A 27,729-nucleotide genomic window follows, 5' to 3' on the forward strand; every position below is an offset into this window, starting at 1 on the left:
AGAAAAACAATCTCACTGAGCAAATTGAATTTGAAAGTCTGTGACCAAAGATACGGCTTCATGCCATGTAGAGGATATCTTTACGTAGACAGTATGAAACGAAGCCTGCAAAGTTCTTGCGTTTACTCTGAATTCGTGGCTGACAGCGTTGCTTACAGTGGGATGATGCTATCATTATGGCCATAACACATATAGTTAACGTAACATGTCATCACGTATTCCTTTCTTTTCCATTCCTAGTAGGTGACACGCTATTCATTTTGTGCACAAGTGCAGGCAGTGCAAGAAGTCTCTCTAGCTTCCACAACATTGCCTGCTAAGGTATGAAAAGGAGTATAGTACGTACACTGGGTAACCCTAACAAAATCAAATCAACATTTCAAGAAAATCAGACAACAGGGCTGAAAGTACCTCTTAACTTAAACTCTTGATAATCCAAGAAGGAAGTGTTAGTCGAGAGCAGAAAAACTCAAAAATGTTTTTGCTTCTTAGCTTTGGTTTATAGAAAATAATGGCAGCAACACAATGAGAGATCGAAGCAACCTTTTGGGCAGCTATGCACCTTACTGTACAGACTCAAAACAAAACAGGCTGAAGTGGAACGAGATGCAAAATGACTAAATGTCATCATCCAATTTGGGGCATAGATAACAGTATTACAATAGCAAAGGCACAATAAGAACATCAGATGGCTGCAATTTTTTCAAGATCAGCGCGTAACGGTGCCTCTGAACTCATCTAAGAACAATGAATGACTGCGAACATTAAAGCCCACTTTTGGCTGGCAAACACATATTAAACCGTGCATATTACGGAAGCACATACTAGAGAGTGACAGCAGCCATTTGTCATCATAATAGATCGCTATTTAACTGGAGACTCAAGGTACCCTAACCCCCTATAACAAGGTACAGTTTCTTACACATGGTTAGCAAAGTCGGATACACATCCATCAAATGCTGGAAAGGTCAAAATGTATACCTAGACTAGTAAGAATGCCTGAAATTTCTGATACACCAGCACTGCTTGCATTAGCTACATTGACATGTTTGCACAGCACAAAAGAAAAGGACAGAAAAAAGGACACATCACAGGTGCTGGCTTCAACTAAGCTTCACTTACAAGGCTGCCAGAACGATATATTTTAGACATGAGCATAAAGCAATAAAGACTTTTGCATGATGTCACACATCTCATGAAGCCCTATAGCATCACAGCCAGATACTTGATTTCGTTTTTGGTGAGGGCAATAGACAGCATGCTGATGCAAAGGCCACCCAGCCGCTGTATCTTGTCATCCTTTATGATTTCACGGGTAAGATGTTCTCGGTGTTTGGAGATTACGGCGCATCTTTCAAATTCAGGCACACAATGGCAGTCTCTGCAGTGAATGTCAAGATGACCTTGAACGGTTGTGTAAACATTGTAAAAATGCTCTTTCAGCCTCTCATTTAAACATTTGCCCGTTTGGCCAAAGTACATCTTTCTGTAAGTCAGGGGAATCATGTAAACAACACCCAATGCGCATGCTCCAAAACGATTTGTATGGTTAGTAGTACAAATACTTTGTCATGTTGCATGAGGAATCGGACGCCTGCAGAGCACTGATAATTTTTCTGGAGCGGAAAAAACAACTTTAACATCAACTTTATTTCCTGTCTTCTTCAAGCAGTGCGATATCTTGTGCAAGTAAGAGAGCACTGTAACTCACTTGTTGTCTCTTGCAGCACAGTCTACTAGTGCTTTGTCTCCCAGCTTGATTTTGTTTAACATCTTTTCTGCTACCGAAACTAACAGAAGCTCAGGGTACCTAGCACATGTAAGGTGGGAGGCCTGTGCAAGGAGGCTGCGCATTAAAGAGTGGCAGCAAGACTTATTTAGGGCATTTGTGAAGCAAAGATACAATGCCCCGTTTAACCAGCTTGGAATGGGCTGACAGATAAGACAAAAGTTGCTTGTTCCCTCGGGGCTCATCTCCAAATCTCCAAACACTGAGAGTAACTTACCCATGAAATCATAAAGGCTGACAAGATACAGTGGCTGGGTAGCCTTTGCATCAGCATGCCATCTATTGCCCTCACTAAAAACGAAATTAAGCATCTGGCTGTGATGTGATACAGGTTCATGAGATAAACGATAAGAAAGGGGGTTAACCGAGGGGCCCAATTTTTATTAGTCATATCATAAGAAGCCAACAAACACTGGCACCAAGGACAACATAGGGGAAATTACTTGTGCTTAATAAATGAATTAAAGAAACTATGAATTAATGGAAGTTAAAGTGGATGAAAAAACAACTTGCCGCAGGTGGGAACCGAACAGAATGCAAAGGTTGTGGGTTCGGTTCCCACCTACAGCAAGTTCTTTTTTCATCCACTTTAATTTCCATTCATTCATCGTTTCTTTAGTTCATTCATTAAGCACAAGTAATTTCCCCTATGTTTTCCTTGGTGTCAGTGCTTGTTGGCTTCTTATGATAGGTTCATGAGATGTGTGACATCAAGCAAAAGTTTTTATTACTTTATGCTCATGTCTAAATGATATAGTCGTGATAGTTCTGGTGGTTTAGCAAATAAAGCTTAGTTGAAGTCAGCGCTTGTGTGTGCCCTTTCTTCTGTCTTCGTCGTTTGCGCTGTGCAGACATGTCGACATTGAATCACCAACTCGCCCAAGCTTCTACTTTATCAATTTGCATTAGCTAATTACTGCCCCCAAGTGCAAAGCTCTATGAAAGTTCACTAGTAATTTCTATGCTAGATGTTTCTGGATTTCCCATAATCAAATCTTAGGCATCCATCTACCACAAACATTTTGAAATGCAACCTTAGTGATTTCCTTGAACAAATGTGATTTCCTATCAGTTCACTTATATGTGGCAAACAATTCTTTAAACCCTGAAACTGCATGAAGCTTGTCTCATCTGGATTTGAACCAATAGACAAGTCCCTCTTTAAGTTTTACACAGCAGCTCCTTGTCTGTATAATATGCTATAGGGGAATACAATGCGAGTGACTATATTTAAGTTTGCTGATCATTTAACCTACGTAATAGAAACATAAGAAAAAGCCAATAAGAAACATTTTTTTATAACAAAGTCTGCAACATGAGAAATGTTCAACACAGAAAGTGAAATATATATGTATAGTATATATATATATACAACACAAGTACACGCATGGGGCAATTATTTTTGAGTTCTGCAGCATTTCCAAAAATCGCCTGTGTGGCAGATAGCGTAATTCTTTTCCTTGAGCTGGCTTATTCAAAGAGGTGGACATTACTAGCACGAGAAATCGAAACCTGTATTTAACTAATTATTAGAAATTCACTATTTAACTTCTTAATTAATTAATTTACGGCACATATTGCAATTTTCATATTGTAGCTAGTGAGCTTGCGAGACATATCCACATGAAATGAATTTCCAGGAGGACACTAGTTTTGAGATATTATTTCCCAAAATGTAGGATGAAATATACATGGGCGTTCCAGTTAATTCTGTGCTTCAATGCGTGAAACACAGTGTTTCGTCAAAAAGTGGAACAGTGCATTTTTACAACCAGATTGAGGGGGCATATCTCCAAACTGGTGTCCTTCTGAAAATCCATTCCACGTGGATGCACCTTGGAAACTCACCGGCTACAATTTGTAAATTGCAAATACACTGTAAAGTAATTAACTAAGTAAATTAACTTTTTTCTTAATTAGTTGAATATGTGCTTCGATTTCTCTTGCAAGTAATTTCCACTTCTCTGAATAATTGAGCTCAAGGACTATAATTATATTATCTGCAACAAGTGATTTTTAAAATTCCGTAATATTTGAAAAATGATCACCCCCCATATTAGCACAGTTACTAACACGATCTGTGTAGTGGTGTTGCCTTAAAGAGAAAGCCTGACAAAAAAAGGAAAGAAAGAAAGCTGGATCTGTACAACAGAATGTGATGCAATCTGTCTCATTTTCAATAAGCTCATGCTAAGCCAAGCGAGGGAAAAAGAAGAAATCCGAGCAGGGGACTAAATCTAGGAAGATGCATGAAACACGGCCGCTAAAGTGCTCGCTGGCATGCACATAAGCCAGTCTACAGCATTCTCACATGCTTAATGTGCCAGAAATATTTAACAATTCACTACTGGGCTTGTAGATTTATACTCTGACATTGAAAATTGCCCAAACGAAGAGAACCCAACCGTGTAGAAAAGTGGATTTGTGCCTGTTATGCTGACTCTGCTCAAGCAATTCTGATGCCTCTGAAATATTCAAATCTCGTTAATTCGAACATTCAGTTTATTCAAACTGACGCTGTGGTCCCGTCAAAGTTATGTGTATTCCAATGAGCGAAAACATCCGATAATTCGAACGTGCGAAAATTTGCAATGGCTAATTTGAACATACTGCGCTCCAACAATGCTCTCAGCAGTGCGCCAAATCACGCGGCGGCGCCTCCAACCAGCATTCCTGTGACACCACCATGGAGGAAGAGCTTAGGTGAGCCTCGATCCTCAATGCCGCGTGCAAAAAAAAAAAAAAAAAAAAAAAAAAAAAAAAAAAAAAAAAAAGTAGCGGAAATTTGTGTGCAGGCGTGTGCAGGCACGCATCACCGATTACTTCTGTTAGTGACGGGTTAGTGACTAATGTTAACGTTGCGGCACCGCCATGTACCCCATAGAGTGAACGCAAAGAACGTCTGAAATTTTGGACGCAAAAAAACCTTCGCCGTCTGACTTCCCAGTCTTTTTGCCATGACCGCAAGCCCGAAACGGCATTAATCGAAGCTCCAATCACCACCATTTTGATTATCGCACCGCCTCGAGTCGCCGCTCTCGCACGCAGATCCGCATGCAGCCGTAGCCACACGTGCGGCAACACTAGGCCTAGCTACTTCGACGTTCGCTACCAAGCTTCTTGCTGTTCGGTGTGGTGTTTTTCAATGAAACAATTCGCCGCTGTTAGCAATGGCGCCGACTACGCCTTTGTAATCCTCACCAATGGCTTCGGAGCGCGGAAAGCATGGCGCGTTGCATAATGCGGGTTTCCGAAAGTCAACTTCGCCCCACTACAGCAGTTTTACGCGGTGAAGCATACCAAAAGTTTGAAGGGGCAATTGTCACGGGACGTGGTAGGTTTCCTTTAATTATGCACGCGTGCACCCGCCGTCTCCTGTCACAGTACGAACACCAATACGCCTAATAATCGACTGTAATTTCTAAAGACGTGTGAATAAGTATTGTAGAACTTCCTACTCATGTGTTAGCTCAGTGCACATGCGCCACTGCAGGTAGGTCCTCCATTAAATTAGCTTCCTTAAATTCGAACTTCTTTTAATTCTAACAAATTTTCGGACCCCTTCGAGATCGAATTATCGAGATTCGACTGTACCTCTATTTCAATGGGTACTCCGTACAGTGACACAAGTTGATTTTGCGTCTCACAAGGATTTGCAAGGGAATGCACGATGTCACAACAGTCTGCATCATCACCCAATCCTGACACCCTGCCACTCCCAACAAACTTTTTTCCTAGGAGTCAATATATTAAAGGGATACTAAAGAGAAATGCTTAATCAGTCTACAGTGATAAGGTATTATGTAAAGCCTGCGTTTTTGTTAATATCATGGTTATTATTATTAAAAGAGAAAATTAAGGCTAAAGTTCAATTTTCTGAATTTAGTGTAAATATCCTAGTGCCAGTGCTTCAGTGTGACATCCTGAAAAGTTTAAAGTATTATTTTATATAGGAACTGTTGTGACACAGTAAAGTTACGGCAACTTGCCAAGCTCAGTCTTTGGCTCCTTTAGAATATAACACTGTCTATCTCTACCATGAAGAACTAACTAGGCCCGAGCAGATGGCATCAAAATTCATGATATCCCGGTTGACTTGCGTGAGAACTTCAAGGCAGCATCAGCACTTGTTTCGCTTTTGTTACTTTTCTTGCTTATCAAGCCCCCTCACAAGGTGAGAGTGCCTTGATTTGGTACTGTAGAAGGGTAATTTACAAATACAGCTAAACTTACTTCTCTGTTCAGTGACTTTTAAAATACAGCTTCGTGGTTGTTAGCGTAAGCTGGAAATTGTATTCATGGCAGATGGTGCTGATAAATGGAAGTAGAACAGAAATGAAATGAAACAGCTGGCAAAATGTATTGTTCTTTGAGCCTCTCCTGCTTGCTCATCGGTCTGCAATAATAATGAGGTTGACTGATTAGTGGGTTTTAATGGCACAAGGGCCAGTTCTAGCCAAAGAGTGCCAAATAATAGGGTATCTGGTGTAGCTATGTCATAGAAAATACAGCAGGTCCTCCTTCCCTGCAAGAGCCTTGCAAAGGCCACACAGTACCACAGCATACAAAAGCTGACTGCGATGCTTGAAGTGATCGCAGGCTGCATTTTATGGTTCACTTGTCGAAACTCTTCTTCAAAGCTAATGTTCGATAGTGACACGGGTATTCAGCTCTTGCGAAGTTATGTTGTCCACACCCCTTTTCATTCTTGCAGGTTACTGCAAATGGGGGGGGAAGGGTGATGATTTGGGAGTTTTCTTTCACCCAACTCGATATTCAGCAAAACAGTGTGAAGATGGCTTTGCGATAGAGCAGGTATGGTAGTTTTGAACAAGTCTCTTCAATTTTAACGACAACAGTTGTTGAGCTTTGCAGCATGGCTCATAGCAATCTAATTTTTAAACTTGTCGGTAAGTAGGAGTGCAGAACATAAAACCTGCTGCTTAAAGGGGTCCTGCACCACCCCTTGGGCTTGGTGCAAAAACAGTCTATGAATAGCATACGCTGCTGTGAACATTTGAGCTAAACTTTCGAGTCGTGCGCGGCATGTGGAGCTCACAAGTGAAGCGCGAAATCACCTTTTTTTCACACACACTTTTCAAACGAGGCCTTCTCCTCACCTGCTTCGAGGTTGCTGGCGGCGGCCATATCTCGCCATTTAGCAGATTCCCATAGACGGCTGCTATCTGCTGACAGCCAACATTAACAAAGAATTGTTTTTTGATCAACGCATTTCTTCTTACTGTGTTACTGCGTATATTTATTGACGCAGTTTACTAAAAAGGCCGAACAAGCGAAAATCTGCTTTCAAGTTTCGAAAAGAATTAACTATTTCCAGACGATGCCGACTATCGTCTGCTGATGCTTGGAAGCGGCCACCTGCCTAGAAATTAAACTTTGGCCACACTGCTTATCGGTGTAATAGCCATTAGGTCTTGCTAATTTCTATTAGTTTTGAACACTCAACTGGCCTCGAACAATGCGCAACTTAAGGTCAGACCACATATACGTTTGCCAGCGCGCACTCACTCCTGGTCGCTCCTGGTCTCTTCTGGCTAGATGCCTTGGCAGACATTGCTTTGTAATGAGCTGTTGACAGAGCTACAAAATGCACTAGCTGGATGTGGCTACTATCTGTCGGTCAAGCTGGTGCAGGACAAAGCCAGTAAGCACCATTTAGCATGGCCAGACTGGAGCACAGGAGCGTGAGTGCACAATCCAGTTCTGTCATGCACAAAGTAAATGCTTTGTGCACACACTACGGTTGACAAGCGGCTGCGTCTTCTATGTAGCATAGATACTGCAGCCGCCGTGGGGTGCTGCAACGAGCCCGCTCAATGGGGCGCATTGCGGCACACTGAGGATAGCCACTTTTGGCACATAGCAAGTGCCAAAATCGCAAATAGTGAAGTTTACGCAAACGTCCAAAATCAAACTTGAACTGCGCGCCATGGTGACATTCAGTAGGCGGAGCATTGTAGGCATGCCCCGCTCCAGCATAGCCTTTGCAATGCAATGTATTGAAGAAGAAGCAGAAGCAGCACGAAGAGGATTTTCAAAGGTGATCATTGATTGCCAATAACTTTGTTTCTGCTGAACACATTGAAGTACTTTCTGCTGCAAATTTTTTCTGAAATAGTCTAGTTTAACTTCGAATGGATATCTCAACTTTGATAAAAAGTAGTTCAGGGCCCCTTTAAAAGCGAAACTTTAAGGCCTAAGATAGGGGGCTAATTACGTAATGCATGTCAAGCCCTTTGGGCTTGCCAGCTTATCATTTATTGTAGCAAGCAAGTTTTAGAACGGAGTGGAAAAGCATCAATCTTCACACCGGCTGGCTGTGGTGTCACTATAGCTAAATAACTACACTTTCAGCAAAAAAATAAAGAAAGTATGCCTTTTTTCACGCTGGAGCAAGTAAAACAATGTACTAAAACAAAGGATTGTGTTTATTTTATGCTCGTTTGCTTCTGGCTTTTCTGCTGAGCCACAATGTCAAAATGATACTGAAACGAGCCACTGCGGTGATAACAGCTGCTGTGAACAAACATTGTGTCAAGTGCGGCGTCTAGCTGATTTTCCGGCAACAATGAGCAGGCTACTGAAGCCTGTCTCTCAATAGCATTCTCAACTTTATCAGGTTGATCTATCCTGAAGGGGTGTGTGAAGCTAGTGTTATATTCATACAAGTACATATCAGTACAACTTGCCTAATTTCATTCCAGATAATGCAGATTTTCTTGTGCTGCTACAATATACAATCACACACCTCGTATAATACCTGTGCTGGCTTAGGAGCCACTGCTATTGCTGTTGAACTCAAGTGAAATCACAATAATCCCATAACTGGGAAAAATAATAATATAATGCTACAGCTCAAATTACACAGCCCAACCAATACAAGATTGCACAGTGCAGTGAATGAATTATGCTTGGCAGCATATCCTGGGCTATGAGTCAAGGCAGAAAATCCAACCTGTCTTTTGTAAATGTGGCCTGTGCTGAGCTATATATAAAGGTGACCATAATTTTAGCATCTTCCCTCCTATCGTGTTAGAGGGCAGGTATGCTGCATGCACCAGCTCCAAGTTACTCGTCTCTGCTGCTTACCGTGGCTGTTGCTGAAGCTGGTGGGTGGCTGACTGACTTCTTGGTCATGATAACGGTTGTAGTCTTCTGCTCGCCTGCAGGCACCGAAGTGGCTGGTGGCGTCACTGAAGTAGCAGCTGCGGCCAGGGCAGGACTCACAAGCTGCTCAGCGGCTCGGACCACTTCCATGACACGCTGCTCCACCGACTTACTGTCTGCAGGCAACGCCACTGCCTTGCCCTGCCAAACCAAAGTGCCCCGACAAACAGTGCCCAGAGTGTAAATGTCTGCCCCTGTCAATGCAGCAGTAAACTGTTTGCTTATGGAATGCCCTTCCTGGTTCTTTAGCACTTACTAAAAAAAAATTTGCAAAGGGAATTGACGCAGAACCTAGGCGCTAATGTTAACAGGTTGGCCCTGCTTGGCTTGTTCAACGGCAACTTTTTATGGCTTTTTGAGATATGACTTGTAGCTAAGATTAGGCACAGTGGCCTTACACATAGCTCGAAAGCAGATGACAAAACAGCCGCCACTGCTAAAGAGACATTAGAGAAAAAAAATAAAGTGAGGCTGTACTAGTTGATTACGCTTCTACAATGGCAAAAGAAAAAGGCCATTCTTACCATAGGAGAAGGCTTGCCAAGCCAGAAAAGATGCAAAAACAAAAGCCAAGTGACGACGCCACCTCAAAGTCCCCCCATTAGCTCCCCATCGTGTCATGGACCTCGGCAGCATTTACTCAATTCAGTTAGGTGTTAATCGAAACAGACTAATTAAGTTGCATTCTAAACGAACAAGAGATTCTGCCTAGCAAGTCTGGAGGGCTTTCCCTCACCACAACTAACCAAATAAGAAAAGAGTTACTCTGAAATTAACGATGTCACAATGATGTGCCTGCATTGCGGTTTCAGTGCAAGACTCAAGAAAGGCAAGTTAGAACTTAATATTCATGACCAGTTTAAAAAATTTTTCTTTTCATCTAATGAATGAAAACAGAATTTTTAAAGAATGTCTTACAATCCTATTTTGATATATTGTTGCTCTTTAGAGCTCCTTTAATGAAGGGGCCTGCTTCAGTCGTCCTTAATAATTTTTCCCCCAATCTGGTTTTTAAACAGTGCATGCGTGTCGTAAGTGTGCCCTTCTTTTTCAGTGTAGCAATGTCAACGAATATTGCCCTCTCAGAATCTCTTTAGCTATGATGATACTGCTTACAATATAGAACATAAAACCAAGCTTCATTAAAATGGCCATATTAGGCTAAAAGAAGAAATTACGTATTGCTACAGTCACTGCTCTACAACTGTATGGACTATTGAAGAGCCATTTAGCCAACCTTCAAGAGGATACCCGAAGTAACTACGAAGGTTGTGCTAAGTAGCTAGGCAGCCTATGGACGGAAATATGTACAAATACACTGAGAGCTGAAAGAACTCATGACCGCTACCACTATAAAATATTTGGGAAACCCTGCTGTGTGGATTCATTAAGACAGACAGAATTCGTGAAACTGTCTCCACAAGATGAGGCATAGTGATGCACAGGATGAAATGCGAGTGGGACGAAAAAAGTTGTTTTTATAAACCATATAGCTACTGAAAGTTTGCTCCTGGCATTGAATCAAAAATAGAATGGATGTCAATACTTGTCTAAATTCTAATGTTCAGTGCTTTCAAGCCAGAACACTGCTTTACAAACAGAAAAAGGAAAGCAACAAAATGAAGAAAAAACAACAAAGTGCAACTCATAAAAAACACAGAAAAATGATATCTTTTAAGAACAATATGGCATAAGCTTACACACATTATGCTTACAAATTAAGTATGTGAGTATGTCCACAGTTCGTTGTGATAAGTAGGACTATCTTCTTTATTTTATCTAGCCATCGAACAAAAGTGTTCTACAATTTAAAAATGCAGTTACCAGAAAGCTACATGCCCCTTTTTTTTCTGCACTCTGAAAAGCGCTTACATGAGAGACCATAGAGGAGAAACACAAACTGGTAGTATGTGTTAGAAAGCACAGTTCGTCATAAATTCCATGTTAGGTCAGTCTAGTACACACACTGCCATCACATCGGTTTGAGAACAGCAGCTGCGATAAACCAATCGTCATAGCCAACGTGTTTTGCAAATCTTTCAGTGCTGACTGGAATGTTGACACTGTTACACTTCATCACGCATACCCTCGTGCACATCACAACCATTTTCTTTATCCTGAATTGCCTGATTATGTATGTGCACTCATCCACAATTTAAAGAGCACAAGCCTTCGCCCTGACAATTTTCACTCTTCTCAAATAAAACTGATAGCTCACGTGATACGCGATCCTTTTTCCCACATCATCAACAAAACGTTTAAGAGGGGCATATTCCCGACAGCTCTAAAAAAATCTAAAGTAGTTGCAGTGTTCAAGAGTAGTGATAAATGACTAACATCGAGCTAGCCACCTATAGCTTTATTTCGTTTTTTTAGTAAAATATTTGAGAAATTATTCATCTAACGGCACTCAAATTATCTTTGCAAATTCAACATTTCATCTTCACAGCAATTTGGTTTCAGACAAGGACTTCCTACTGAACTCACATTAACAGCTTTAACTGACAAAATTAAAGTTGCTGTTGACACGGGCAATTTTGTTGGCACGTTACGTATTGGTTTAATGAAAGCATTTGACTCTATTGTCCACAAAATACTGCTTTAACAAATTAAATGCCACTGAGATCACTGGTCCAGCCTTAAGATTACTTGATTGGGAACAAATTGCAAGTTATTCTCGAAGTTATTCTGAGCCTATTAAAGCTGACACTGGTGCCCCACAAGGTTTAATACTCGGACCAAGTTTATTTTTAATTTATATTAACAACTTACCCCTGTGTTTAACATCTTCTAACTGTATACTCTATGCTGATGACTCTACCATTCTTTCTTCTGATAGACCCATAGATATTTTGTTATCCAAACTGAATATTAATGCAGCAAATACATTAAACTGGTGTCAAAGGGATGAACCTATATAAGAACACAATGTAGTCAATCTGTACCGCTATATATAATTAGTAGGCCCTAGAAGATGCCATCAAAATTCAAGACGTCACAGCCACCAGGTGTGGGAACTAGCTTAAGTAGGCGTCGCCACCCGTATTTCGCTTTTGCGCTATTTCTGGCTTACCAAACGTCTTATCGTTGTAAGAATGGTGTTTTTGGTGTTGTAGAATGGTAGTTTACTGATGCATAAGAAATAATTTTTCACTTTAGTGTCCCTTTAAGCTAAAAAATTCTGCTTTGTAATTTTCACATCTCCACAAAGAAAAGTCTCTGGAAGTCTTTCTATACGTATTGGAAACATTGCTCTTGTTGCACCTGACTATGCTAAGTACTCAGGCATCGAACCAGACAAACGTTTAAAGTTTTATACATATACATATTTCCACATTAACAAAAAAAGTAGTGTTTGGCATTAGGGTACTTGTTAAAGTTTGCTCACACTTTACATTGACCAGTCATCTCTCTTTACTATGCTTTTTTCACAGTCATACTAATTATTGCATTTCCTCCTGGGGTATCACATATGCATCACACTTATGCTCATTGCAACATATTCAAAACCAAGCACTGTGCATCACAACTTTAAGCAGTCTGACGACTAATGTCTCCTCACTTCTACATGCAATGTATTATCTGTTCAAAAGCTTCACAAATACTCACTAGGTAACTTGATGCACAAATTCTTGAATGAAAAAAATCTAATTGAGGAAAACCAGCTACCCAATTCTAGGTCCCCATGATGCACTGACATGTTCTTATCTTTCTTTTTTGTTATCTTGACCACAGATTACCACAGTTACATTTTTTATTAATAAAATAAAATAAAATGATTAATTAGAAAAGTAATTAGCATAATTATGCAATTTTTTAAGCATTTTGATTTCTTGTAGAAATAATAACCGCCTATATCAAGTAGTTTAGATTAAGTGTTAGAATTGTGCTGTCTGCCACAGGCAATTTTTAAAAAGTTGGCGCAGCTAAAATCACACCCCCTGCAAACCATGTACATATAACATATCCTACGCATAATGACAATGATTCAGACTCTGATTCTGTATGCAGAAACTGGTCACATTACAAAGTATTAAAACTTAAAGCCTCCCATTTACTGCCTATAATAAGCTGACTGCAGCTTTCATTCAAATAAATCTGAAAATGCGATTGAAAGTGTTTAACAATGCCTTGGCACAATAACACTATACTTACCTGGCATGTGCTATACCTTTTTGTTCATTGTCTTCAACAAAAACAAAGAGAAAGCTTTAGAGCAAGGGTTGCAACCGATGTGTGTAAGCTAAAAATAGCACTGTAACTGCATTGATAATTCTCGTTAATTTGTTTCATACCCCATTTGTAATTAAGAAATTTTCACAGCCACGTAAGCAATACATAAAATGTGATGCTGCATTTTACACGCCAGCATAACTGGTTGTATGAAATGTATGAAAATGGGCAATGGATACTTACATAACTCTCACTTTCTCTGCAGAACAGAAACATGCATGGAAGAGGGTCCTTATTCCTTTTTTTAAAGCCAGTATTTTTGGCAATTAGTGCATTGGTTGTTGCAAGAATGTGAGGACATCAAGGGATGAAAAAAGTGCATGTGTATGTTTGTGTACATATATATATATATATATATATATATATATATATATATATATATATATATATATATATATATATATAGCTGGCAAAGAGGGTAACTGCTGTGACAGTTGGTCTGAGAAACACGCAATAGAAGAAGCTTCGCTCTTTGGAAGAGCGAGAAAAATTTCACAATCGCACTGGTAACTTTGACAGTGTCAAGCGTCGAGCATAGGTGGTGGTTTTAAGGATGAGTATTCTTCTACCTTACGCTATCATGATTGTGCAGACTACCAAGCATGCTTCTTTTTCACGTTGCCAGACACCACTTAGCAACTCTACTACATCTACGGTCCTTATCTCCTCTTTTATGTCAAGCTGTTTGCAGGCAGTATCTGTGATCAATGACTGTTGCACAAATTGTTGCGGCAGTGATTTTATGTACAACTGCTCCTTGCAGTCGTGTAAATGCACTTTGTTCTAAGGATGCGCATCAAGGTTGTTTCGGCTGCAAACTTTGTTAGGGAGTGGGTGTGGGAGCTGTCCTGAAGTATTTTAAAGCCAAACGAATGCATGCCTTCCAGTCCAATAACACAGGATGTGCAATGTTTCGCTGAAAGAGCAACAGACAGCACCATCATTCTATTGCAAAAAAAAAAAGAATCTACATTCTTCATCCAGAATTATCATGGGAAATGCATACTAGCTATCTATTACCAGGTGAAACAGACAAGTGCTAAATCCAGTTACGGTGTCAGGAAGCTGCTGCATTACAAGATGCTACCTGTATGTTAAATTCAAGCTTGAATAAATCAGCTAGAGCGATCGATTAAAAGTATACAGCCCACAGTCATACGATCATGCTGGTGCCAGGGCAGAGTTTCTCTTCCCGAGGGCGTCTTGCCCCGAGGGTGATGAGGCGGAGGAGGAAAGGGCTGCTACGAGGGAGGGAGGTACCTACGTCAGTGGGCAGGGTGGCCAGTGCTTTGCCCGAGTGCTGTGAGGAGACAGAGGTGAAGCTGTGCAAGCTGTGTGTGTCTGCATCCCTCTCCTTCTTCAGCCTCTCCTGAATTTGGCAACAAGGAGGTGAGAAGGGGCGTGTGGGTGAGCGAGTTTACGCATGCTGCATACCTAAATATGCGTGCTTTTACAAACTTAAAGAAAATGCAGAAAATGCAGAAAATGTTGTTAACTACCTAATATTGCTCCAAGATGACCTGAATTTGATCCAAGCAGCCATTTAGCTCAACCATAAAGATCAAAAAAGAAGCGGGGAGAAGGTGGGGTTATAAAGAAAGAGAGGAAGAGGGCAACAACAGCACACACTACATCGACCCTGTCTCGCTAACTGCGGACAGTGCTGTGAAACCTGTGGGTCATGTAAGCCAATCAGAGAACAAAACCACGAGAAAGGCGCCTCCGTTGTTCCACCTCTGAATGCCCTCCATGTAGTGTCAACTGAATGAAGTTTCATGGAACGATTAGAGGTGCACAATAGGCTAGCCCTCCTCCCTTCTTGGAGCATGCAGCTGGCTCTTACGAGTTGTTACTGATTGGCTGACACAAGCTTTTGCTGGACTGTGCAGAATTAGTGAGACAGAGTATTAGATGTGCACAATAATGAACTATAACCAGTACTCCTCTGTACCTCCAGGCTGCTTGCGAAATAAAATAAGAAGTAACAATCACTGCTGAAACTATTATGGTACAATGCAGTGAGCATAACAGAAAAATAAGAATTAAGAACAGCAGACAAGGAAGTGCACTAACAACGATTCATTATGATTTGCAGTAACCCTGCCTCCAAATGCAATATATATATATATAAAATATTAGCACCTGCAAGAGAAAAATTACTTTTCAGCTCACTACCGTCAAAGAATTTTAACACATGCAGTATTAAAAAGAACAGTAATAAAGCACTCTATATGATACAGCAACCAATGATAGCTCAAAGAAAGCAAAATAGACAAAAATGAAAGGAAGAACATATAGTACAGACAGCAAATATAAGATAGAACTAGCACTGCTTTGCAGAGGTGTGTGAATATTCGAAACTTTCATATAACAAATTGAATAGCCACTATCCGTAAGTGTAAATATTTTTCAAATACGTTTCTAATATTTCAAAACATCAACTATGCCCAAATAAACATAAGATTGGAGCAAAAGTACAGAAAATTTTAACCGCTGTGGGCATAGTATAGATATAAAACGTGACAACTTGTATAGTGGAGCAGGCTACGTCACCTAGGTAGCCATACTTAAAAGACTGCACAGAGATCATTTGCACGCTCTGAAGAGCCCTGCGCATACAAAGAAACTACTTGTTTGCTCTTAATGCTCCATTTGTGTTCTTAATAAACAGCTCTTCATAACGTACTATGTAATGACAGAAACTTGCTATCTTTAAGAATACTAGGATGTCAACATCATTTTATACTAATTGTGATAACGGCTGTTCATTATTCAAAAGCTATTCAATTTGATTCGCTTCTGGCACTATTCGATTCACATTAGATTCAGTTTTGAAAATCACTATTTGCACACACCTACTGCTTTGCAAGCAGTTCTTGCAAAGCTTGTTCTTGCTAAGAGTTGCCAAAACAAAAAGAACTTACTAAGCCGTACTTAGTGTTGTTTTAAGTTCTGAATGAACTTGCAAATGAAATAATTTTGTTTAGCAGCTTTATTTATGCTGTTTGCTTTCTATGCATGCACAGCTGGCCCAAATTGACTGGATATACAAATTGACTTCTTGACTTGCATTAGGCTACAAAGAGACTTTGACCTTAACTATAATAGTGAAAAATATTGAACTAGTTTACCTCATAGCTGAAAATTGAGAAAAAAGCTGTTTTCACGAAAGAACATATTTTAATTAATGTCACTTACCAACAGTAACATTCTCATGCACTCTAAGCAAGGCTGCGGAATGTGGTAAATGCATGCAGAAATACCTAACCGCCAACATGTAGCCGATTTTCATATTAAATAATGCTCAGTTAGTTGACTGCCTCTAAAGAGAATGTGCACAGTTAAGGCGAAAGAATTACAGATTTAAACATGCAAGCTTGGCAAGCGAAGGCTTTAGAGACGCAACATTTCAAATGCGCATACCTCTTTAAAGGGGCACTGAAACAACTTTCTTGAAATTTGAGACATAAGTGTGATGGCTTTCAATGGATATGAATACGCCCAAAATTTTTTAATGAAAATCCATGGCAATACAACGAGCACAATGTTTACTTTTCTAATTCACTCTGAATTCATTCGTTCCTCTCAAGTGGGCCACCGTTGATAAGTAGTACACTGCCTACTGTGCCTTCCTTTTATCTTCTTTCTCCAGTGTGCTTATGGCAACCTTTTGATGTTGACGTCTCACAAAGGTGTGGTGACACGACAAGCAGAATATGAAAACTTCCCCTTTCTTAGATGTGAAAGGCCAGGCATGCGTGTGCAAGCTTTTGTCTGCAAGTAATTCATGCTCATGAACATCCATCCAATGTCTTTGTTGACGTAACATACGGTGCATAAAACTTGTGAGAAGGCAAGCAATCTATTTTGCAAGATTTTAGGCTCCTTGCTGTCTGCAGCATAGCAATAATTGGCTCGCATGTTTGTGGCAGCATTGTTTAAGCTCGGGAACGTTTTGTTGCCATCTTCAAAAAGTGCTTCAGTGCCCTTTTAAGATGATGGTGCTCGAAACTTCTGGCAACGACAACACTCTTAAAGGCCAACTGCAATGAAACTCTGGACTGTGTAAAAAGCCCCATTCAGATAATTTAGACATACAGTAGCCTCTTTGGAAAAGTCTACACTTCAAATGCGAGTGGGTGCTTCACAAAATGCTCACAAAAGTCTGTGTTTTTCCAATCAAAACTGAAAAAGACGCCGCCATTACTGCTCACCAGAAGTGACATACTAAATATGTAGACTGCAGAGAACCAGTGCTTGGGTCGTCTGCTTCCCTTGCTTGTACACCATTCCCGTGCATCAGCGAACAGGTTCCACACGTCTGCCAGCCACACAGTTCTCTGCAAGCGGCTTCGTGCACTGTGCCCACACCGATACGCGACAGTAATGTTCTTTTAATGTGAAATATCATACAAGGCAAGCCGGTTTTCTGTATCTGGTTGTCAACGTTCAACGAGCAAAGCCTCGATGCGTACTGGGGTAACCAAGCTAAAGCCACAGATATAGCCTGGCGTAATGCATACGCGATTCACACGCAGCACAGATACGCTACGTTGGCGAAAATTGGACGCTCTACAGTCTAGTGTGGCTGGCGCGAGAATAGAAGCTGTCCCATGTCATGCCGGAGCCGATGGAGCAGAGTGCATTGTGTGCTGGCTTGGCTGACCAGCAGAATGCTGACCTATTGATACAGTTCAGGTTCACTGATGTGAGAGTGTGTTGAGTTTGCGCCTTTGACAAACAACAAAACACTCACTCGCCACGAACTTGTGCACTTGCACCACAAGAATAACTGATCGCCACGCTGCTGCGGGTCACATTTAATGCAGGATAAGATTTTATAAATCTTAGTGTCTCCGGCACGACTCTGAGTTCACCGGTTGCTGCCTGACACACTGGAAACGCCAGACTCATCGGTCGATTAGACTACTACTGCCATCTCTAGCAATGGATGAGAAGTAGCAGAGTACGGCCATGGGCTTGGCGCAAAGTGCTCGTAGAGTAACGGCCAGACAGGCTGGACTCCGGCCATAGTAAACTTTCACCCAATTCGCTCTGGTGGCATCACATTCCTGCATGGGTTGCTGCGGCATCTGCACCATGGCCGATGCGTCGCGTTCTCCTTTGTGACAAACGCAGCATGCGGCTCCTGCTGACAGCATTTATGGTGCTGTTTCAGAAATGCTTTCATTCGTCTGCTTCGACGTGTCCAATGTAGAGATGTGCCAAATGTCTCCAAGGTGATGCACTACTGGAAATGATTGCTTGAGAATATCGCCCCTGAATACAATTTACCTTTGCTTTTCATGCGCCGTCACAGCTTATATTAGTACTTATAGTCATCCCGAGAAAGCGTTTGGCAAGCAGATCTAGCATAGGCGACTGACTGTGCTGATGAAATGTAGCTTGTGCAGCTTCGTCAAGTGCAGTTTACATGCTTTGAGCGCATTGGCTGATTGGTGTCGCACTTGCCTGCTGTGGCACTCTGTGTACACTTGCACTTTGAAAACCGGGACAGCAAAGATGTGTTCGGCCTTCCTCTGTGCAGCGTTGTGTACTGCACAGCCATCACTCGTGTTCGAGTAAGTGTTCGAATACTTGTTTGAGTATGTGTTTGAGCACCCGATGGCCCCACAATACGTAGGCATTCTTGAAACAGCTCAAATCATGTGCACAATGAGAAAGCACGGCGAGAGAGACACCCATCAACCCACAAAGTTGAGCAAGCGACGCGCCTGGGTGCCTAGGTGCAACTGAGAGATCGACAGTCGTGTACGGTTCTGAAACTTTCGTCATATCCACATCATTACCGCTCAACACCAGGTGCATGCGTCGTCTGCTGAGGCACTATTTAAAGGCGTCTAACAAGAAAATTAGACAATTACAAGCCCTGCGGCTTTGGCAAGACTACACTGATTAGTATATGTTAAGCATTTATAGGCAATTTAGCCCAAGTGAAATTTCGTTGCAGGTGGCCTCTAAGTTGTACTTTCCTGCCAACGGAAACATGCCAAGAGAGAGAGAGAGATAGGAGAAACAGGTGTGCATGCTAAACTCACTATGGTATCGCGGTCCTCTTTTTCCCACTGGGCTGTTTCTCTGAGTGCACTTTGCTCCTGGTAGCAGTTACAAAAAGCAGCAACAAAAAGGCATAAACCAAAAGAACCCATGTTACAGCTCTACAGCAAGTGTGCAGCTCACTTCAAACAAAAGCACAACATTAAGCTGCCTTCACCAGTTACAGTGAACGTCACAAAAAAAAACAAAAAAAAGAAACTGCATGCTGTGGACTAGTACATTTGGAGGGAAAAAAAACTTTAAAGGGGCAAATACAGATGCATACATGCACAACAATCACTGTCACAAGGCATAAAAAAAACTCTGCAGGTAAACTGGGTGCAAGGACAAAATACAAGCTACTCAATTCAGTTACAACACTGCAGGCCCAGCAGTTCAACAGGGCGAACTGTCTGCTCATTACCCATACTATACTCCGCTCGAAGCATGGAACTTTGAAGCTATGTATGCATTTGTTTACCTTGCATTTCTGCAGTTCAATTTAGAGCTAAATAAAAGTAGTGGCAGCCAGTCATGGTCACATGGCACAAACTAGTGGCATGCAGCACCATGCACAACTTCTCAAAGGCCATAATTCTCTACAAGCTGTACTGTGTGGTTCAATTTAGCACGGGTGTAATTGACAGCTACCCCTAAGCCCATTCCCACATGTAAAAATGTTATCAGCCTGTCAGAACCTGAAAAAACTACTCTACTGTTACGGTAAGTGTACCTTAGCTGTTAGGCAGGCCGATGCTGAGTGCTAAATAAGAAACCTTGCTGAACTCGCATCCACGTGACACTTACTGTTGAGAACGTTACAAATTACATGCTTTTTATCATATGAATGACACTTGACTGAAATAAAAGGCACACGGCCACTCTTTAAGAATTTAGGCTTGCACTTGCAGAGGGTAGGAAGCCCTGTTGCAATGGAAACCTTCAAAACCTCAGCGTATCCCATTTTCAGCAACAAATGGTGACTCTACGACAGCCTCCAGTGCTCACCTCCCTCAGGGCAAGTGTCACCTCATCCTCGTGATCGATGGAGGACACAGAGGCGGCAGTCTTCAGCGAGCCTCCCTGGCTAGGAGAGTCACCACCCGGAGTCGTGGCAGCATTGTAGCCGTCACAGACCACGAGTCGTATGGTGTCGCCGGCAGTCCTCAGAATGTTCACAGCCTCCTGGTGTGTAGCTCCCAGCAGAGACAGGCCATTCACCTGCGCAAAGCGAGTGAAGTAGGACAGTGTCAATGTGTTTCTTAAAGGCCTGTGGGAAAAAGACGTAAGAGCTGAGATAACAACCATGTGTTACGTCACAATGACGTTAGGTCTCTGTGCTATTTCTTTGGAGCCTGCTGCCTAATGTGTATCACCTGCCTTGAGTGGCACAAAAATGGCCTTCAAATATTCTGTGGTGATATTTCACGCTGTTATGATGGTGAATGAGGAAGTATAAAGAACCAAACACTGTTTGCAACACCTTGAGTTATTGGTGGTTTATGATAAAAACCTTCAATTCACTGCTATAAACTTCAGTGGGAACTTCTTTATTTTCCCAAGTCTTTTGTGAATCAGATGGACGTAAGATAACATGTTTGCTTCCTTAAAAAATATTCAGGCAAGGAAAGAGCTACACAGTCGAGAACATCACAATACATACCTCAATAATCCGCATTCCCGGCTTGAGCCTGCCATCCCTAAGTGCTGCACCATTCGTGTTGATCTGCAGAAGATGGCATGGAGGAATGTCAATGCCACTATGCTTCAACTCCAGTACAACAAAGAGAGAGAGAGAGAGAGAGAGAGAGAGAGAGAGAGAGAGAGAAAAGTTTCCTGTTACTCACCACCAGGAAGTCACGAGAAAGTTAGAGAAGTCAAACCTCGATATAACGAACCTTGCTTCAATTTTCATTTCCTGATATTGGTTCCACTCAAAACTGTGTCATCTTACGATTAAACAAAGTAACTTTGTGGCCTGGTTTCGATTTAATGAAGCTTTTAGCCATTTCAAGCATGTACTTCAAACCTCTTCAGGGGCATGCTATCAGCCTGAATTCTGACCGAAAATGGCCAAATTATTTATGACTCCAGGTGCCAAAATTTCTTACCTCCCTAGCAAGAATAAAATCACTCCTGCTGGTGGAGCTGTGCTGTGGATTTTGCGCTGCCACCTATTAGGAGCACTAAACACCTTTGGACGCCACAGTGAAAGCTTCATTAAATGTGGTCTTCTAACTGCAGCCAATTTTATCCCGTTGACACTGTGGAATTGGGGTTCAGCATATCTGACTTCGAATAAAGTACAGTGCAATTGCACAGGTGCTTTTTTCAGGTGTAAAACAATTTAATTTTCTTTGCCAACTAGAAGAGTGTGCATTATCACTTTTATCATTCGGACATATAATTTTTTTTTTTGTAAGCGAAAGAGAGATGTTTCAAATGCTAGAAAGCAGCAGCATGCCGATATGGGCAAAGTAAGCTAGGGATGCTAATCACGTTAAGAAAGGCAATAAGCAGCAATTGAAATTTCAGAACAGGAAACAAATAGCAGTGCAACAATAATGCATCTAATAAATAAAACAAATGAAACAATGTACAGCTATATAAATGCAAACACCTACTGCGGCCGGATTTTCTAAGACAATACCTAACGCAATTACTGGCATCTCATATCACTGCGCAATTCTCTGATATGCGCAGTAGAAACATGCGAAGTGGCAAACATTTTATTTGCAGTATCACCTTTGAAATAAAGATGCTTTCATCGGTCGGATCGGCCGGGTTCCCAGAGTGCCCTTGAACACCTCCCTTGATGTTCATCCCCAGCTTCTCTCCTGGTTCTCGCTGAATCACAAGCTCCTGCGAGTTTCAAAGGACTCTTTTGGTTCACCGTGAAAGAAAAAGCATGGCAATGGGAAAATGTGTTCATGCAACAGGCACCATGCAACACAAGTGCAAGGCCAGCAGACAAGAACTGAAACCATGCTCAAATTCACACAAAAAAAGGAGTGGACACAATCATATGAAACACCGGCCTGCGAGAGGTTTCTCGACAAAGACTCAACCTGCACAACAAAGAAACATTTTTGCAGGTACAAAACATGCATGCAGTCAATCACAACAGACAATGTTGTACAGTGCATGTCAACCTCACAGAGGTCACCCGATGAAGAATGAGATAAAATTGTCTCCTACATTGCTTCCCCACCTATCCTTCCTACATGCTTCTTTTAAAAGAAAAGTGGCGACTGTAATGCATTAGAGAAACATCCATGAAAAACTAGGATCGCCATTTCCACTTACTAGAAGCTGTGTGGGGTTTTGTTGCTACCACCAAACTACTAATAAAATTCTCTCATCACTTATCAAGATTTGTTGGCACTAGCCCTTCGAAATTTTGTAGCTTGGTGCATATTCCAGCACTTGACAGTCCTTTTGTTCATTCAAATTTCTGGGTGGCCAGATTCATTTTAATTTCCTAACTCCCATTAGCAGAGTAAAAGCACCAAATCAATGATGGCATCCAGTTTTTGGCCATTTCAAATACATGCTTTTGTCAAAATTCGCTATATCCCAAGCCATGTATCAGAGCATGAGCAATACATCTTTTTTCTTTTTACACAAACAAGATTTTCAAACAGATTTGATAAAATATTCCACTTGTCTTTTGACACTTCAGAAGAAGCTGTGTTGCTCCTTTTGCCTTCTTCAAAAATTTCTTTCCACTTGTCAACCCAGATCCACCTGGCTAAACTGGAATACCAGTTTGCAGGCCTTCATATTCAACCTGAACTGTAGTCTGAGCTAGAGAACCAAGTGTGGGTCATCTCCACAGGTGTGATGAGCATTGTATTTTTTACACTGATACAAGTGAATGAAAGCATAGTTTTGGCAGTAGCAATAGGAACAAAAAAATCTGGACGTGACTTAACTTGAACTTCGTCTGATTGAAAGCTCAAGAGATACCTTTTTCTAAGCTTCAAAGCACATGTAATGATGTTAAGAATTTTGTTATTTTAGAAGGGTGTGCCATAACAGTAGCATTATGCTTTCAGTATATCATCTACTCTGCTTTACCTACAACATTGTTGGCTACAGTCATGTGTAAATAAACGTGTATGCCACATTGAGTAGTCAGCAAAATAGTAGCATTAAATAGCAAATAACATTTACATATTTGCAGACATGTTAAACTACTCAGTAAATATTGTTACTAATGCTGAATGAAGCACCTGTGGCCTTACTGTAAAGAAACACTTCGATCATGTTTTTATAAACTAAAAGGAAGAAAAAGAAGCAGATGATAATATTTCATGTTATGGCTACAGTGTTTCAGGACGACATACAATGCATCAGTTTCATTTGCCTGAGTTGAAACCCTCGCACGATGTACACAACTGACCTCAGCTGCTCTCTGTAGGTACCTTGTTTTGAGCAGAAAAAAAAAAAAAAGTGAATAGGTTATAAATTTGTATTGAATTATAGACTTCAATGCTTTCATGGAAATAATGACATCAAGTGTTTCTTTTTTCGTCCATATATCTTAGCTAGTTGAAGGGACAACTAACACTGATTAGTTGAATGCTCAAAGGACACACACTCGATAAGGGTGCAACGTAGGGATAGTTGGTTCAGCTGACAGTTGATACTCAGAACTCATGTTGCTTCTTTCTAGACTTTGCCCCCATTTTCTTGCACAGTTTCCCAAGCCTTCTGAGAAACACTGTTAATAATTAAAATGCCCAACAATATTGCTCTGATTTCATCTCCATGCACAGGCGGGTAGAAGCCTTCAGCATCTGAGTTCAAAATGTGAATAGGAGCATCAAATCGCAAATAAAATGCACTTAAACTCAGCGCAACTATTAACATGACATTACAAGCAAGATAGTGCTGTATCCTTTCTTTGCAACCTTAACAGGCACAGGAAACATTCAAGTAGGTCAATCAGCAGTGGCGATGTAAAAAAACACAAGCACTGAACTCTTACAGAGTTAGGTGGAAAAGGACAAAAAAAAACATCTGTAATCAGCAATAAAAACCAAGTAAACCACAAACAAATAATAAAGGAACAGAAGGAAGCATAAGGACTCTTGCAAGAAAGCAAATAATGACATGTTAAAATATTTAAAAAGGTATCTCTCTTCCCATTTGTTTTCCACATCTATTCAATGCCTGTCTTCAAGCAAAGTAAGTGGTTCACTGAATCAGCCAGAACACTTAAGCTAAATGTCTGTGCGCTATTCCGCATAGCACTAAGTGCCTGCTGATATACATGGTACAGCATTATCGCTAATTTAAAAGCAAGAAATGGCTGAAAATGTACAGTGATGCTGAAGAAAATAAATGTTCCCTTGTTTAGTTTGCTGAGAGTAAGATTACATTTTATGGAGCTGCAATCACCAGTACAATTTTGTTTAGCAGGAAAACTGAAATAAGACCCTTAGAAAAGTACAGTCCTTATGTTACCTTGGACGCCCAGCTTAGAGAAGTCATAAAAGGCACAATAATGGGTTAAACAACACGATGCAAACAGAATATGGCACAGCAGTGGCATTTGTAGGAATGCTTGATTACGTTAGCTGATGGATTAGGTCAGAACAAAACAACAGTTGTGCTTTGATAACAAAGAGGGAATATGCAAATGCAATTCACTTTTTGTACTTACAGTTACAGCTAGTGGCTCAGCCTTTTAGAGTACCGGCAGCAAGAAAAGTTCAAGATAAAGGCAATCACTCAATTTCTTAAAGGCACAAAAAATATGGCAGCAAATAGAAGTACCAACACCAGCACAATTTGGTAACTAACCCAAGACAATGCCTTTTGACAATTCATTATTGTGCTCATTTTAGTACAACTACACAGTATGTGCTACTTTTAGTAAATGAAGACTTACTTTAAATGTAGCAATCAAGAGCCTGCAAGAATAAACTTGTCTGACATGGCCTTTAATTATGAATGAAAGAGTCATCGTTAGCACACCACACATTCATAGAGCTTCTAATCAGATAGGAAAATTCAGAAGGATCCGATAATGATGTTCAGAAAAGGAAAATTTGGAATCAACTTGAAAGCTGGATGCACCTTTCTTTCCCTTCGCAAATCTTTCTCCACTTTGCGGATTTCTGTGCAACTACTTTGGTTCAAATAAGGTAGTGCTAGAACCACAAAAGGAAAGGCACCAATATCACAAATAAGGAAGGGAAGAAGAGCAACTGTATCTTATGCAAAGGCAATGCAGGTAATTTATTAAGTATGAGTGTTGAAAGAAATCCTTTGCAGATGTATGCCAATCCGACAAATGGTACATCGATGGCAGTGAAGCTGTATAAGCAAGCTCTTGCACCCTTTTAGAAGTACTAGGGGTCTGTGCCGGCCTCGCTCAAACACAGCAGCAGTTGTTCCTTAGTGATGGCTCCAATGCACACTTCGTTTAAAGGGCCCCTCACCAGGTCTGGCCATTTTGAGCTGACAAGCGCAGAGCATACATTGCGCGATAACGATTGTGTCTCCAAAGTATTACATTGCTACGTGCTGTGGACAGATCTGAAATTGCAAGCCAAATGCCGTTTTTGCTTCTCCTCGCGGCCGCCGCGCTCCAAGCCGGACGGTGATGTAATCATGCCCCTGCGCCTACGTAATCGTGTCTGCAGTGTGACGTCGCTCGTGGTGACACGACTTCGAAATTTATTCAAGACAACATCTGTTATCTGAGCTATCTGTTGCTTGAATTGACGAATTGAAGTTTGAGAAATAATACAACACACAAACAGAATGTCTGCGTGTTTTTTTTTTTACTTCGCACCGAAGCAAGAGAGATGTACTTCCGCTTCATCTGCTTGTTCTGCCTCAGTATTCGTGTAACACTGAATTATACTGCTAGTCATGTTTCCTTATGCACAGCGTGCAAAATCTAGAGCTGTGCGAACGAGACAACAGCTCGCGCACAATGCTATTGGCGAAAGTGTGTAGCGCCGAGGGTGGGGGGGGAGGGGATTGAAGGAGGTAGGGCCTGTGACGTATGCGTCACGTGATCCTTGAGGTCTGGTGTGGGAGAACACAGGGAAGGAATTTCCCTTGCGTAGGCTAGACGGGGTGAGCGGAGAGAGTGTCTATTGCGCCTACTGAAATCATGGGTTCGCAGCACTGAAATATTTCTATCTCGGCTATTAATGAGGCGATTTGATTTTTGCAGCAGAACGCTCCCTAGAGGACACGTAACGACTTCCAGCATATAACCAAAATTTGCTATGGGGCCTGGTGAGGGGCCCTTTAAGCTCCCTGGCGTATGCTTTCACCTGCACAGCCATATGAGCTTCTAGCTGACCTCCCACGTGGAACTTGTATAACGCAACACGAGAAAAAAATCGTGGATTACTGGCTAAAAGAAGCGTGCATATAAGTTGTTGTTTATTCGAATGAGTCATACTTAAGGTAACTTATTTTGTTATCACTGGTTATTACCTTTCAAAACCAGTTCGGTGCCGTGACACATGCTGTACTGCATTAATGCTTGATATTGACCGCACCACTGCATGCTGGACTTTGCTGCACAGAAGCTGTTGCAGAAATCCCTTTGCCAGCTTTACTGAAAAACTTCCCTATGTCATTACATGGCATGGTTACCAACTAGCTTTGCTGCTTCCGACAACTGAATTTGCTAACCGAACACTTTAAACGCAAACTCGAACCAAGAATACGGGTGCATTGCTGAAATTGTACTCCGTCGATTCCTGCAGTGCGTGTGAATAACAACCTTAAAACGAACTAGTGCAAATTTGTAGCACAGCAGCAATCATGTCTTAGTTCTGCTGAGTTGAAATAAAAGTGCAACTCAAGATATGTTCAACTCTGAAAAAGCTTGCTTAGATGTTCATTTCTTTCACACCTCAGTGTCAATGTGCTGATTTACATGTAAAATTACATGTATTTAATGGCTTTATGGGACTGTACTTAATAACATTCACATTAACTTGTACAAGCTGTGCTCTTGGGTCGCTTCTGTTCAGTAAAGTGTAGTTACCATTTACCACCAGCAGTAGTTGCACAGAAGCTGTGTCAGGTCAGGAGAGAGCTTTAGATTAGGGTGAGCAAGCATTAGGGGCTGCAAACTGCCGGGAGTATAAACAAGAAAGCGCAAAGGGTCCACAATGAATTTCGCATCCCCAAACACTTGGGTCTGGCTTGGGCACCCTACTCTAAAACTCTGTAATGATGTATAGAGGTGCCATTTTACATCTAAAAGCATTACAATACCTACTATATTTTTCTTTGTTTGCAAATTTGCCAAAAATATTCTTTTTTCTATTTTTTTAGGATTTCCAAACCTAGGATTTTAAAGAACACCCTCAAATCACAGAGATGCAATTTACTGAAGAGATAGTATAGCTACAGCCCCTTATGTGTGCATAGTCAATATATATGCTGGCTAATATATATAAGAAGAGATCTCCCCATGG

General features: G+C 41.2%; 1 protein-coding gene across 9 annotated transcripts in view; it reads right to left on the reverse strand.

Moving 5' to 3' along the window:
* LOC126536215 (protein scribble homolog) overlaps positions 1 to 27,729 on the reverse strand; it is a 174,849-nt gene that overhangs the window by 27,166 nt on the left and 119,954 nt on the right. For 6 of the 9 annotated variants that reach the window (XM_055073872.2, XM_055073873.2, XM_055073870.2 and 3 more), the window contains 7 exons: positions 24,939 to 24,959; positions 22,013 to 22,129; positions 20,931 to 20,993; positions 20,276 to 20,488; positions 19,270 to 19,326; positions 14,475 to 14,579; positions 8,900 to 9,118 (listed from right to left, as the gene is read on the reverse strand). In XM_055073872.2, the coding sequence (XP_054929847.2) occupies positions 8,900 to 9,118; positions 14,475 to 14,579; positions 19,270 to 19,326; positions 20,276 to 20,488; positions 20,931 to 20,993; positions 22,013 to 22,129; positions 24,939 to 24,959 (795 nt within the window). The remainder of the gene's footprint in view (positions 1 to 8,899; positions 9,119 to 14,474; positions 14,580 to 19,269; positions 19,327 to 20,275; positions 20,489 to 20,930; positions 20,994 to 22,012; positions 22,130 to 24,938; positions 24,960 to 27,729) is intronic. The other 3 variants (XM_050183098.3, XM_055073868.2, XM_055073869.2) reach the window with 3 other exon arrangements.

This window comes from Dermacentor andersoni, chromosome 4, assembly GCF_023375885.2.
Source record: "Dermacentor andersoni chromosome 4, qqDerAnde1_hic_scaffold, whole genome shotgun sequence".
Lineage (NCBI taxonomy): Eukaryota > Metazoa > Arthropoda > Arachnida > Ixodida > Ixodidae > Dermacentor > Dermacentor andersoni.